At 43.5% G+C, this 14,324-nt stretch overlaps 1 protein-coding gene across 3 annotated transcripts in view; it reads left to right on the forward strand.

Annotated features, from left to right (window-relative positions):
- Nucleotides 1-14,324, forward strand: part of COL6A2 (collagen type VI alpha 2 chain) — a 479,211-nt gene that overhangs the window by 416,339 nt on the left and 48,548 nt on the right. For all 3 annotated transcript variants that reach the window (XM_030210351.1, XM_030210352.1, XM_030210353.1), the window contains exon 24: nt 14,058-14,103. In XM_030210351.1, coding sequence (XP_030066211.1) covers nt 14,058-14,103 — 46 coding nt within the window. The remainder of the gene's footprint in view (nt 1-14,057; nt 14,104-14,324) is intronic.

A 14,324-nucleotide genomic window follows, 5' to 3' on the forward strand; every position in this document is an offset into this window, starting at 1 on the left:
TTGAAAAGATATTTTACATAGAAATAGAACTTATTAATTAAACAGAATAAAACATATTTTAAAATAAGCAGAAATCAGAATTCCTTATAAGACAAAATCTAGATCATCTAGAATTATTTAAATCTAAACTATCTCCTTCTAAACAGCATTAGCCTTAACAATCCATCACTCAAAAAGGGACAAAGAATGTTTCATTTCTCTCTGACCTTTCTAACCTCTAGTCTAGCAAAAGCTAGACATTTGAGTAATTAAAACCAGATGGCATTCTACCACTTTCCAGGACTGAACCAAACTTAAACAGAGTTAACAAATTAATATGATTTCTCTGTTCAGGCTGCCTCATTCCCCCCTTTGAGACTAAAATCAGCTTATGCAGAGATAAGTCTCAAAACTCAAACTCTTCTTTCTTCCTAACCTAAAACAAATACAGCAAACTAATCAAGCAATAATATTCCAACAGTCTGTGCTAGTCACAGATTACTCTAATATAATGTTCTCAGTCTTTGAGTTCTTATACCAGTTGGGATAGAACCTCAACTGACAAGGATCAAGCTCTCGAATTCCAGGAAAGCCAGAATCAGGGCAAGAAAGAGTCTCAGTATGAAGCCGAAGTCCAGCAGCTCCTGCGGTATGCAGTTGACCCTTCTTTTCAGCTAGTAGATTCTTTGGTTCGGGTCAAGCGCAGCTTCAATGCAATACAGCTTGGAGAAGAGATGGCTGAGGGGAGACATGATAGAGGTATATAAAATAATGAGTGGAGTGGAACAGGTTGATGTGAAGCATCTGTTCACGCTTTCCAAAAATACTAGGACTAGGGGGCATGCGATGAAACTACAGTGTAGTAAATTTAAAACAAATCAGAGAAACTTTTTCTTCACCCAACATGTAATTAAACTCTGGAATTCGTTGCCGGAGAAAGTGGTGAAGGCGGTTAGCTTAGCAGAGTTTAAAAAGGGGTTGGACGGTTTCCTAAAGGACAAGTCCATAAACCGCTACTAAACGGACTTAGAAAAATCCAAAATTCCAGGAATAACATGTATAGAATGCTTGTACATTTGGGAAGCTTGCCAGGTGCCCTTGGCCTGGATTGGCCGCTGTCGTGGACAGGATGCTGGGCTCGATGGACCCTTGGTCTTTTCCCAGTATGGCATTTCTTATGTACTTATGTACCAGAAGCAGCCATCACAGTAAGTGCACCAGAATCTGTTTGACTTGCCAAGCCCTTCATAAATTGCAGTGTATGTCCAGTGTTTGTAGCTGGCAAGTCCTCACTCACACATTGTCATTGTTGAAAGAGTTCTGCTGTACATACAGGGGAAACCTGACACTGAGATTTTGCTGTGACTTGTGCCATTCTCTCCTGGTTTATGTATATTTCCCTTAAGGGATTATCAGTATTCTTCTTTAATGAAACCAAAGTCTTTTCTTTGTATTGAAGCTGCTTTAACAAACGAGCCTCCTCTTTCTTGTAAATGTTCCAATTATCTCCCGGGGCCAGCCTAGTCATGGCTTTTGCCATCTTCAGCCGTTTCCCCTGCTCCTCTATGTCTTTCTCCAGGGCTTTAATCATTCGCACCCTTTGTACCACTTCTTCAACCAGGTGCCCCGGTCCTTCCTTCACCGACCGTACACCATCCTCCCCGTCTTCCTCCTCCTCCTCTGACCACTCACTATCATAGTCCTGTACGCCCGGACCCGGCTGAAGCTCCAGGTGTACCGCCATCAGCTCCTCTCCTTCCACCGTCTGGAGGCCCGAGGCCCTCCCTATCCACCTCCCCCCTCCATGTTCTTCAGGCTCCCTTTCCGGAAACCGCTGGGTCATGGAGGAGGTACCTGTTACCTCTTCATCTCGGAGACGCTGAGCCCTGCGGTCCATAGGGCTCCTTTCTCTGCTCCCCGAGGCTGGACTGAGCTGCACACAACCCTTCCGGGCCTTCTGGTCCGTAGGGCCCAGAGGCCCCATGTCCTGGGCCTTTCCTGGGAAACTCTTCCCCAGGCCTCTCTGCCCACCTGGGGAAGGAGCCAGCCCAGCACCTTTCCTGCTCTCAAGAGACCGAGCCTCCAAGCACACATCCTTCTCTCACGAAGTCTAGGCTGGAATGCCCTCCCACGGGAGGTGGTGGAGATGAAAACGGTAATGGAATTCAAACATGTGTGGGATAAACATAAAGGAATCCTGTTCAGAAGGAAGGGATCCTCAGAAGCTTAGCCGAGATTGGGTGGCAGTATAGCGCTGCGTGAGTCTGGTAGCGCTTTGGAAATGTTGAGTAGTAGTAGTAGTAGTAGAGCCGGTGGGGGTAGGCGGGGCTGGTGGTTGGGAGGCAGGGCTAGTGCTGGGCAGACTTATACGGTCTGTGCCCTGACAATGGCAGATACAAATCAAGGTAAGGTATACACAAAACGTAGCACATATGAGTTTATCTTGTTCGGCAGACTGGATGGACCGTGCAGGTCTTTTTCTGCCGTCATCTACTATGTTACTATGTGCACATTCTGGCCCAGCAATTGTGTGGCGAGGTGCAGTAGCTGCTTCCTCTGGCTGGATGGCCTCTGCTGAGGAGGTGCCCCCCCTTCTGCATCTTCTTCTTCAGTGCCACCATCGGCAAAGGCTGCAGGTGGTGGAGGGAGAGCCTCTGCTGCGGGTGGTGGAGGGAGAGCTGGCGCTGCTGCTGCTGGGTTCTGTGGTTCCACCCCATGGTCCTGTGTGCTTTCTTGTGCAGGCCCACTGGTTTGCTGCTCTGTGTGCTGGGGCTGCTGACCACTAGGGCCAGCTTCTTCCTCCGACTGGCTATCATCACCTGCACAGCAAAAGGGGAAGAAGTGTGTTGGTCAAAATAACCCACTTTTGTTTTTCACGCAAAGACCCAGCAAAGAGATGGTGAGGAATGTGATTGGCAGGCTAGCCACAGATGTAAGAGGGACGGTCTTCGGCAGTTCTGTGAGAAACGTCCTTGTTACTGTACTTTACACTTATGAATGTTCCTTATATTTTCCCCGTACCTGGATGTCCACAACTACATACATTATACTTGCGGAACAACCAGGTACATCAAAGAAGTATAGTAATAAGGACGTCTTTCTCGTAGAACCGGCGAAGGACATTAATATGACAGTACAGTGAATTTTAGGGATGTTCTTTTGTGCTTCTGGAAGATGGGCGTCCTTTTTACTATACTTTGGGCGTCCCAGATTTGGGCATTTTGCACTGCGATAATGGAATGTCTAAGGACATCCATACTATTTTTCGATTATACCTACCTGATTTTGGCCGACTTCACAAGGGCATCCTAATTCATACTTGGACGATCTTTCAAAAATGCCCCTCCACGCTTCCTTTAAGTTTCAACAATTGTCTTAGCTGCCGCCACCCCCATCCCTCTCTCCCAGTGCTGACCCTGAGTACTGCCCCCTTTTTTGCAACTCCACCCTCCCCCTCCAGATTGCTGGGGTTGCTGGTTGGCCTGATGGTGATCGTGGTCATACAGAACATGTTTCTTTAAGAATATTGCTGGAGGTACACAACAGATTGCTCAATGTGATTAAGAAAAATGGGCATAATAGTAATAGAGAAAAATATCAGAATGGCAGTCCCAATTGATTACTCTGTGAATCACTTGGAGAGGGAGAAGAACCTGAAAAACCTGAAATGCACTCTGAGACCAAGAAAATGTGGCAGAAAATATACAGAAATATTTCCCATTATTTTGGGTACCACAGGCATGATCCAAAAATAAATAAATACATTTATTTATTTATTTTGCTGCATTTATATCCCACATTTTCCCACCTGTTTGCAGGCTGAATGTGGCTTACAATATAATACAACTACAATCACATTGATGGAATAGAGAATCAGAGTATATATAACAGATAAGGTGCATAGGAATATTATGGCAATCATATTAACGGAGAAGAATTTCAGAATTATTGCTATTAAGGTTCATACGAAAATTATGTTGATTAAGAAGTGGGTAAGTGGATAACAACATAATATAATGATATCAGGACAAGGTATAATTGTCAGTAATTAGGATCAATGGATAACAACATAACATAATGATATCAGGACAGGGTATGATTATCATAAGTACATATGCACTGCCACGCTGGGAAAAGACCAATGGTCCATCAAGCCCAGCACTCCATCTCCGACAGCGGCCAATCCAGGCCCCAAGAACCTGGCAAAACCCCCAAATGTAATAACGATCAATGGACTTTTCCTTCAGGAATCTGTCCAGACCCCCTTTAAACTCAGCAAGGCCAGCTGCCATCACTACCTTCTCCGGCAATGAGTTCCAGAGTCTAACCACGCACTGAGTAAAGAAAAACGTTCTCCAATTTGTTTTAAACCTATCACATTCTAATTTCATCTTGTGTCCCCTGGTTCTATTATTGTTAGAAAGTGTAAACAAACGCTTCACATCTATCCGCTCTACCCCACTCATTATTTTGTAGACCTCTATCATATCACCCCTCAGCCGTCTTTTCTCCAGGCTAAAGTAATTAGGGTGTAAATAAAATAGGCAAAATAAAAGAGTTCCAATATAAAATTGTGTCTGGTGTAGTTTAGGAGTCAGATCGTTATGAGGGATCCATTTTGTACGCTTTTTTGAACAAGTAAGTCTTCAGTAGTTTCCGGAAGGTCATCACGTCGCGTGTTTTTCTTATAGTGGTTGGTAATTCATTCCATCGTTGTGTACAGATGTATGAAAAACTAGATGTATGTATTGATTTGTATTTAAGTCCTCTGCAATTGGGATAATGGAGGTTTAAGAAAGAACGTGATGAACTTTTGTTGTTTCTCTCTGGTAGATCTATAAGGTCTGACATGTAAGATGGGGCATCTCCATAAATAATTTTATGAACTAAGGTGCATATTTTGAGTGTAACTCGATCCTTTAGTGGAAGCCAGTGTAATTTTTCTTTAAGGGGTTTAGCACTATAGTATTTCGCCTTTCCGAATATCAGTCTGGCTGCGGTGTTCTGGGCAGTCTGGAGTTTCTTAATGGTTTGAGCTCTGCATCCCGCATATAAGGAATTGCAGTAATCCAAATGGCTCAATACCAGTGATTGCACTAGTTTGCGGAATGTCTCTCTTGGGAAGAAAGGTTTTATTCTTCTAAGCCTCCACATTGCATAAAACATTTTCTTTACAACATTTTTCACATGGTTATCTAGACTAAGGTTACGATCGATTGTTACACCTAAGAGTTTCAGGTTGTCCGCAACAGGAAGAGTGTGATTTAGTATATTTATATTGGTATAGTTGATTTTATTATGCTGCGATGATAATATAAGGCATAGTGTTTTTTTCTGCGTTGAGTTTCAGTTGGAGTGCATCCGGCCATGAACTCATAACTTGGAAGCTGAGATTCATTTTATCTACAATTTCAGACAAGTCATTTTTATATGAGATATATATCGTCACATTGTCAGCATAAATATAAGGGTTAAGGTGTAGGTTGGATAAAGATCTGGCTAGTGGTAACATCATTAAATTAATGAGGATCGGGGAAAGCGGAGATCCTTGTGGCACACCACATTCAGGTCTCCATAGCGATGATATGATTGATTCAGATATTACCCGGTATGTTCTTGCCGTTAGGAAACTATGAAACCAATTCAGTACATTACCTCCAATTCCAAAATATTCAAGAATGTTTAATAGGATACCATGGTCAACCATGTCGAACGCGCTGGACATGTCGAATTGTAAAAGAAGAACATTGTTACCGTTTGCAATAATTTGTTTAAATTTGGTCATGAGTGTTAAAGGAACTGTTTCGGTGCTGTGATTGGCACGGAAGCCAGATTGGGATGTGTGCAATACTGAGAAGATGTTCAAGTAGTTGGTAAGTTGTTTAGTTACCAGGCTTTCCATCAGCTTGACTACCAATAGGATGGATGCCACTGGATGATAATTAGATATATCATTTAGTTTTTTTCTTCTGGTCTTTGGGAATTGGTGTTAGTAGGATATTTCCTTTATCTATGGGAAAGGATCCATGTTGAAGCATGTGATTCCGGTAGGAGGTGAGATCTACTATGAAACGCTGGGGGTGGGGCAGATTTTATTAAGTAGCTATGGCATGCGTCCAGTTTACAGTGGAATTTGGTGAATTTGTTGATCTCTTGGGCGACAGTATCTTCCGTTACTGAATAAAAATTAGTCCAAATTCGATCTGCTGGATACTCATTGGTTGTTGGGTCTAAGTCGTCAATGAATTTTACATAGTCGGAGGAGTTAGCTGATAAGGTGGATCTTAGTTTAATGATTTTCTCATTGACGTAGGTAACTTCCAAACACATCTGGATAAATTGCCTATATGTGTTATATCTTATAAGCTCCAGAGGGAAGCTCATTTTGTTGTGATGCAAGTTTTATGGTCAGTGTTAGCAATACATTTGAGACTGAGATCATACTCCATATTCCCTGGTTTAGGAGTGAGGTTCATTCATGGGATGCGCAAAACTAACCCATTTGGAGAAATTGCCTTCAAGCAGATCAAGTGGAGAAAAAGAACGTTTCTCTGTGTGGAAAAGTAGCAACAAATATGAGTATTAGTTATTGGCAAAAAAAAAAAAATCACCCACCCACAAGGCAGCTCTGCCTTTCAAGAATTACAAGAAATTAAACCAATGGACAAAAATTGCACTCATTAGAAACTGTGCAGGTATAACAGGGGAGTTATCAACATGAACTACCCTTAAGATTGGTTATTTTACTGTTAACCTAGAATAATAGTAACTAGATCTTATTGCATAAAATGGGACCTGTGCTAAAATAGCATAAATTAGTGGTAAAATAGTCTGACTTAACAGTAGCCCATGTTGATAACTTTCTCCTATAATGCTTATAGCTTTTTGTACCTTTTTTGCCATATTTTTGCTTACAACTCAAACCTTGCCCTCTTGGTAATGCTGATAAGAACAAAAGAATTGCCATACTGGAGTACAGTTGATCCTCTTTCAATCTTCAACTGTGCTTCATTACCCCCACTCACAAGAATGGCCACTGTCTTGATCTTATCTTCTTCTCAAACTGCTTACACTCCAGTTTCTGTGCCTCATCTCTTCTTCTCTCTGACCCTAATCTGATAAATTTCGCACTTAAAAACCCTCCTCTCCAGTCCCATCCAATCTCAACCAAAACATTTAGGAATCTTCAGGCTATTGACCCTTCTACTCTGTTCTCCAGTGTTTCAAATCTGTTCTCAACCACTATGTTATCCAAGTCTGTCATTGAGGCTGTCTCTTCCTATTATACTATTCTCTCCTCTGCTCTGGATACTCTTGCTCCTCCCATTCACCGTTCTGTAAGGCGTACCAAACCCCAGCCTTGACTGCCCTCTAGAATCCACTACCTATGTTCCTGTGCCCGCTCTGCCGAACGCCTTTGGCTGAAATCCCATACCCATGCTAACTTCATACATTTCAAATTTTTGCTGACCTCCTTCCAGTCCCCGTCTCATCTGCCCGCAACCTCGTAGTCATCTTTGACTCCTCCCTTTCCTTCTCTGTGCATATCCAGCAGATAGCCAAGACCTGTCGCTTCTTCCTCTATAACATTAGCAAAATTCGCCCTTTCCTCTCTGAGCACACCACTCGAACTCTCATCCACTCTCTCATTACCTCTCGCCTTGACTACTGCAACCTACTCCTCACTGGCCTCCCACTTTGCCATCTATCCTCCCTTCAGTCCGTTCAGAACTCTGCCGCACGCCTTATCTTCCGCCTGTACCGATATACTCATATCACCCCTCTCCTCAAGTCACTTCACTGGCTTCCGATCAGGTACCACATACAGTTCAAGCTTCTCCTATTAACCTACAAATGCACTCGATCTGCAGCCCCTCCTTACCTCTCTACCCTCATCTCCCCTTACGTTCCTACCCGTAATCTCCGCTCTCAAGACAAATCCCTCCTTTCAGTACCCTTCTCCACCACCGCCAACTCCAGGCTCCGCCCGTTCTGCCTCGCCTCACCCCATGCCTGGAATAAACTCCCTGAGCCCATACGCCAGGCCCCCTCCCTACCCATCTTCAAAGCTTTGCTCAAAGCCCACCTCTTCAATGTCGCCTTCGGCACCTAACCACCATACCTCTATTCAGGAAATCTAGACTGCTCCAACTTGACATTTCACCCATTAGATTGTAAGCTCTTTTGAGCAGGGACTGTCCTTTTTGTTAAACTGTACAGCGCTGTGTAACCTTAGTAGCGCTCTAGAAATGTTAAGTAGTAGTAGTAGTAGTACTCTTTTACTTGCCAAACAGGACTACTACATCCAGTTGACAAATTCTCTTGGCTCAAACCCTCAATGTCTCTTTGCCACACTGAACTCTCTCCTTAAAGTGCCTTCACCTCCAACTCCCCCTTCACTTTCTCCCCAGACTCTGGCTGTGTACTTTCATGATAAGATCCACAAGATTAAACTTGAATTCTCAACCAAGTCACCTCCACCTCGCTTTCTCTTAGTCCATTCTCTCAACCTTCCAACCCCTGCTTCCTTTTCTTTTCTGAAATCACTGAACAGGCAACTGCACATCTCCTCAAAACTAACTACCTGTTCCTCTGATCCTATTCCCACCCATCTACTTAGCACTATCTCTCCTACTGTCATCCCTTTTATCTGTCATATCCTCAATCTTTCACTTTTCATTATGACTGTTCCTGATGCCTTCAAACATGCTGTAGTCACACCACTCCTTAAAAAACCTTTATTGGACCCTACCTGTCCTTCCAACTATCGCCCCATCTCCCTCCTCCCTTTCCTATCCAAGATACTTGAACATATGCTGTTCACTGCCATTGTCTTGACTTTCTTTGATCTCAAGCTATTCTTGATCCACTTCTATCTGGCTTTCACCCTCTTCATTCAACGGAAACAGCTCTTGCTAAAATCTCCAATGACCTGTTCCTTGCCAGATCCAAAGGTTTCTATTCTATTCTCATCCTTCTCGATCTATCTGCTGCTTTTGACACTGTTGATCACTGCCTACGCCTTGTTACACTGTCCTCACTTGGATTTCAGGAGTCTGTTCTTTCCTGGTTTTCTTCTTATCTCTCCCGTCGTACTTTTAGTGTATACTCTGGTGGATCCTCCTCCACTTCTATCCCACTATCAGTTGGTGTACCTCAAGGCTCTGTCCTGGAACCTCTTCTTTTCTCCATCTATACTTCTTCCCTTGGTTCTCTGATCTCATCCCATAGTTTTCAGTATCACCTTTATGCTGATGACTCCCAAATCTACCTCTCCAAACCAGAAATCTCAGCAGGAATCCAGGCCAAAGTATCAGCCTGCCTGTCTGACATTGCTGCCTGGATGTCCCACCGCCATCTGAAACTAAACATGACCAAGACTGAGCTTCTTATCTTTCCCCCTAAACCAACCTCTCCTTTTCCCCCATTCTCTATTTCTGTGGATAATACTCTCATCCTCTCTGTCTCATCAGCTCGTAACCTTGGGGTCATCTTCGACTCCTGTCTCTCCTTCTCTGCACATATTCAGCAGACTGCTAAAACCTGTCATTTCTTTCTCTATAATATCACTAAAATTTGCCCTTTCCTTTCTGAGCACACTACCAAAACCCTTAGCCACACTCTTATCACCTCTCGCTTAGACTATTGCAACTTGCTTCTCACAGGTCTCCCACTTAGCCATCTCTCTCCTCTTCAATCTGTTCAAAATTCTGCTGCACGAATTATATTCCACCAGTGTCGCTATGCTCATATTAGCCCTCTCCTCAAGTCGCTTCACTAGCTCCCTATCCTTTTCTGCATACAGTTACTACTACTACTACTACTACTATTTAGCATTTCTATAGCGCTACAAGGCATACGCAGCGCTGCACAAACATAGAAGAAAGACAGTCCCTGCTCAAAGAGCTTACAATCTAATAGACAAAAAATAAATAAAGTAAGCAAATCAAATCAATTAATGTGGACGGGAAGGAAGAGAGGAGGGTAGGTGGAGGCGAGTGGTTACAAGTGGTTACGAGTCAAAGCAATGTTAAAGAGGTGGGCTTTCAGTCTAGATTTAAAGGTGGCCAAGGATGGGGCAAGACGTAGGGGCTCAGGAAGTTTATTCCAGGCGTAGGGTGCAGCGAGACAGAAGGCGCGAAGTCTGGAGTTGGCAGTAGTGGAGAAGAGAACAGATAAGAAGGATTTATCCATGGAGCGGAGTGCACGGAAAGGGGTGTAGGGAAGGACGAGTGTGGAGAGATACTGGGGAGCAGCAGAGTGAGTACATTTATAGGTTAGTAGAAGAAGTTTGAACAGGATGCGAAAACGGATAGGGAGCCAGTGAAGGGTCTTGAGGAGAGAGGTAGTATGAGTAAAGCGACCCTGGCGGAAGATGAGACGGGCAGCAGAGTTTTGAACCGACTGGAGAGGGGAGAGGTGACTAAGTGGGAGGCCAGCAAAAAGCAGATTGCAGTAGTCTAAACGAGAGGTGACAAGGGTATGGAGGAGGGTTTTGGTAGAGTGCTCGGAAAGAAAGGGGCGGATTTACGGATGTTGTAAAGAAAGAAACGACAGGTCTTGGCAATCTGCTGGATATGAGCAGAGAAGGAGAGAGAAGAGTCAAAGATGACCCCAAGGTTTCGAGCTGAGGAGACAGGGAGAATGAGAGAACCATCAACAGAAATAGAAACGGGGGGAGCGGGGAGGTGGGTTTGGGGGGGAAAATGAGAAGCTCAGTTTTGGTCATATTTAATTTCAGGTGGCGTTGAGACATCCAGACAGCAATGTCAGACAAGCACGCTGAAACTTTGGTTTGGATGCAAGGTGAGATATCAGGGGTAGAAAGGTAGATTTGGGAGTCATCAGCATAGAGATGGTAGGAAAAGCCATGGGATGAGATTAATGAACCAAGGGAAGAAGTGTAGATAGAAAAGAGGAGGGGACCAAGAACAGAACCCTGAGGTACGCCGACAGGCAGAGGGATAGAAGTAGAAGAGGATCCACCAGAGTGAACACTAAAGGTGCGGAGGGAGAGGTAGGAAGAGAACCAGGAAAGGACAGAGCCCTGGAATCCAAGTGAGGATAGGGTATCGAGAAGTATGCTGTGATCGACAGTGTCAAAAGCAGCGGAAAGATCAAGAAGAATGAGGATGGAATATTGACCTCAGGATTTAGCCAGTAATAGGTCATTGGAGACTTTAGTAAGCGCAGTTTCGGTTGAGTGGAGAGGGCGAAAACCAGATTGTAGTGGGTCAAGAATAGCATGTGAGGAGAGAAAATCAAGGCAGCGGCGGTGAACAGCACGCTCAAGTAATTTGGAGAGAAAAGGAAGGAGGGAGATGGGTCGGTAATTAGAGGGACAAGTAGGGTCGAGTGAAGGCTTCTTAAGGAGAGGTGTGACCACAGCATGTTTAAAGGCAGCAGGGACAGTCGCAGTGGAAAGTGAGAGGTTGAGAATGTGACAGATAAAAGGAATAAGAGCAGGAGAGATGGCATTAAGAAGGTGGGTGGGAATGGGATCAGAGGAACAGGTGGTACATTTTGAGGAAGAAAGGAGAAGTGTAGTTTCCTCAATAGTAACTTCAGGAAAGGAGGAAAGGGAATGAGGGGAAGGAGAGAGAGGGGAACGGACTAGTGGAGGGAGAGGTGGTGAGGTAGAGAAAGCAAGGTTATCTTTTCAACCTTGTTGTGAAAGAATTCAGCAAGGGTCTGAGGAGATAATGAAGGGGGAGTTGGGGGAGGGGGCACCTTGAGGAGAGAGTTCAATGTGGTGAAGAGAAGTCGAGGATTAGAGCCAAGAGAGTTGGTCAGTTGGATATAATAATCCTGTTTGGCACGTAAAAGAGCAGATTGGAAGGAGGTCAGCATGAACTTAAAGTGTAAGAAATCAGTAAGGGCCCGAGATTTCCGCCAGAGGCGTTCGGCGGAGCGGGTACAGGAACGTAGGTAGTGGATATTAGAAGTCAGCCAAGGTTGGGGTTTTGTACGCCTTACAGGGCGGGTCATCAAAGGTGCAAGAGTGTCTAAGGCAGAGGATAGAGTATTGTTGTAAGAAGAAACAGCCTCATTGACAGATGTGGATGGTGCCACAGTAGAGAGGAGGTTTGAAACATGGGAGGATAGAGATGAAGGGTCAATATCGTGAAGATTCCTAGATAAATGAGATAAGATAGAACGGGACTGGGAGGGAGGAGATTTAAGTGTGAAAGTTATAAGATGGTGATCAGAGGAGGGAAGATCAGAGGCAAGGAAACTAGAGGGTGAACAGTTGGAGGAGAAGATGAGATCAAGACAGTGACCATTTTGATGAGTGGGGGAGGTGGAGCATAGTTGGAGATTAAAGTTCAAACTCCTCTTATTGATTTACAAGTGCATTCACTCTGCAGCTCCTCAGTACCTCTCCACTCCTATCTCTCCCTACACTCCTCCCCGGGAACTCTGTTCACTGGGTAAATCTCTCTTATCTGCACCCTTCTTCTGCACCGCTAACTCCAGACTCCGTTCTTTTCATCTTGTTGCACCATATGCCTGGAATAGACTTCCTGAGCTGGTACGTCAAGCTCCATCTCTGGCCGACTTCAAATCTAGGCTAAAAGCTCACCTTTTTGATACTGCTTTTGACTCCTAACCCTTACTCACTTGTTCAGTACCCATATTTTATCATTCCCATCTTAGTAATTCCCTTATCTATTACTTGTCCTGTTTGTCCTCATTAGATGTAAGCTCTGTCGAGCAGGGACTGTCTCTTCATGTTGAAGTGTACAGTGCTGCGTATGTCTAGTAGTGCTATGGAAATGATAAGTAGTAGTGGTAGTAGTAGAGTCAGACCAAAGGTCTATTTAGCCCAGTAACCTGCTTCTAATAGTAGCTAAGCCAGGTTACAAACATCTGGCAGAATCTCAAGAAGTAGTACTTGGTAGGAATGGGCTTTTGTTTGCAATGACATATTTAATGTCAATTACATAACACATGTTGTTGCATGTTATTAAATGAAAACAAACAGAAATAAATGCAACATTTATGTTTTTTTGATTGCTGATAATAGTACACATTATTTACAAACACTGTGCCCTCTTTACAAAGAATGTGCACTTTTTGTAAAAAGTGTGCACTCTTTATGGATAATGCATGCATGCACATACTCTTTTGGAAAGAGGTAGCATTCTCTCCAAAATAGTGGGTCCTCTTTGCAAAGAAGGCACACTATTTGTAAACAGGCACACACACGATGATATTGCCCCCAAATTAAAAGAAAGACTAACCAAACCAAAACAAAATGAACAATGCTGGAAACAACACAAGAAATAAAAGGAAAGGTTTTGGGTTGCCCAACCCTAGTACCTGGCAGAATCCCCCTGAAACATGGCCTATATTATCACATTCCCTATATTCCTGTGATATCCTCCATGCTAATGTTCTTTGTGTCAGATGGCATCCATATTTCTTTTATCACTTTGTGTATTGCACTCTTGTACCTTACTGCCAACTGCTGATATTATCAGCTTTCCCCTGGATTCTATAAATTGTGCCTAGTGCTAGTGTTCCACACCAAAATCCAAGTTTATTCTATAACAATGCGTGCAACTTTATTGGTGTAATAAGCTAAGCAGTGTTGATAACAGCGCTTAACAAGCAATAATGAGCACTAATTGGCAATCATTAGAATTTAAGCTCACAACTCGCTAAGTGTATTTTAATGTGTGCAGCCAAAATGGGGTGTGATTATGGGCGGGGAAATGGGCATTTTGTGGGCGCTCCAAAATGTATGCACACTGTTTTAGAATATGACCCTCTGCGTCTAAATCTACGTGCTGGTATTTATACCATGTAAAACATGGCCTAAATGGACATGACCAAATTTGACTGTCTGGCGAGGCGCTTGGCATATTCTATATACTGTGCAGAAATTTAAGCCCATTTTATAAAATTTAGGCATACTTTAGAGAATTTGCCTAGGCGTATTTTTTTACCGCATGGATTTTTCAGGTGCCATATCAGGCGCCAATGTAGCTCTTTGTGTGTAATTGTCAAAGTCCATTATTTTTTCAGTGAAAAAAACTTGTAATAATTTTTTATATATGTTTTTTGCTTAACAGGACTGCGATGTGATGACTTACGTCAGGGAGACCTGTGGTTGCTGTGGTCAGTTTTTTCATGTTTTCTTCCTGCTCTTCCAAAACAGAGACTCAGTATTGACAGGGCTTAAGTTGTAGTTTATCAAGCAGTAACTGTCTAGCAAAGCAAGAAGTGACACAGGATTAAGGAAGGAAACTGGAACTTACCACACATGAAGGGCAATATTATAAAGGTCACCAAAACTTAAGCACCAAGATGCAGCATGCTAAGCACTAATTCTACATTGC

This window comes from Microcaecilia unicolor, chromosome 7 (assembly GCF_901765095.1).
Source record: "Microcaecilia unicolor chromosome 7, aMicUni1.1, whole genome shotgun sequence".
Taxonomy (NCBI): domain Eukaryota; kingdom Metazoa; phylum Chordata; class Amphibia; order Gymnophiona; family Siphonopidae; genus Microcaecilia; species Microcaecilia unicolor.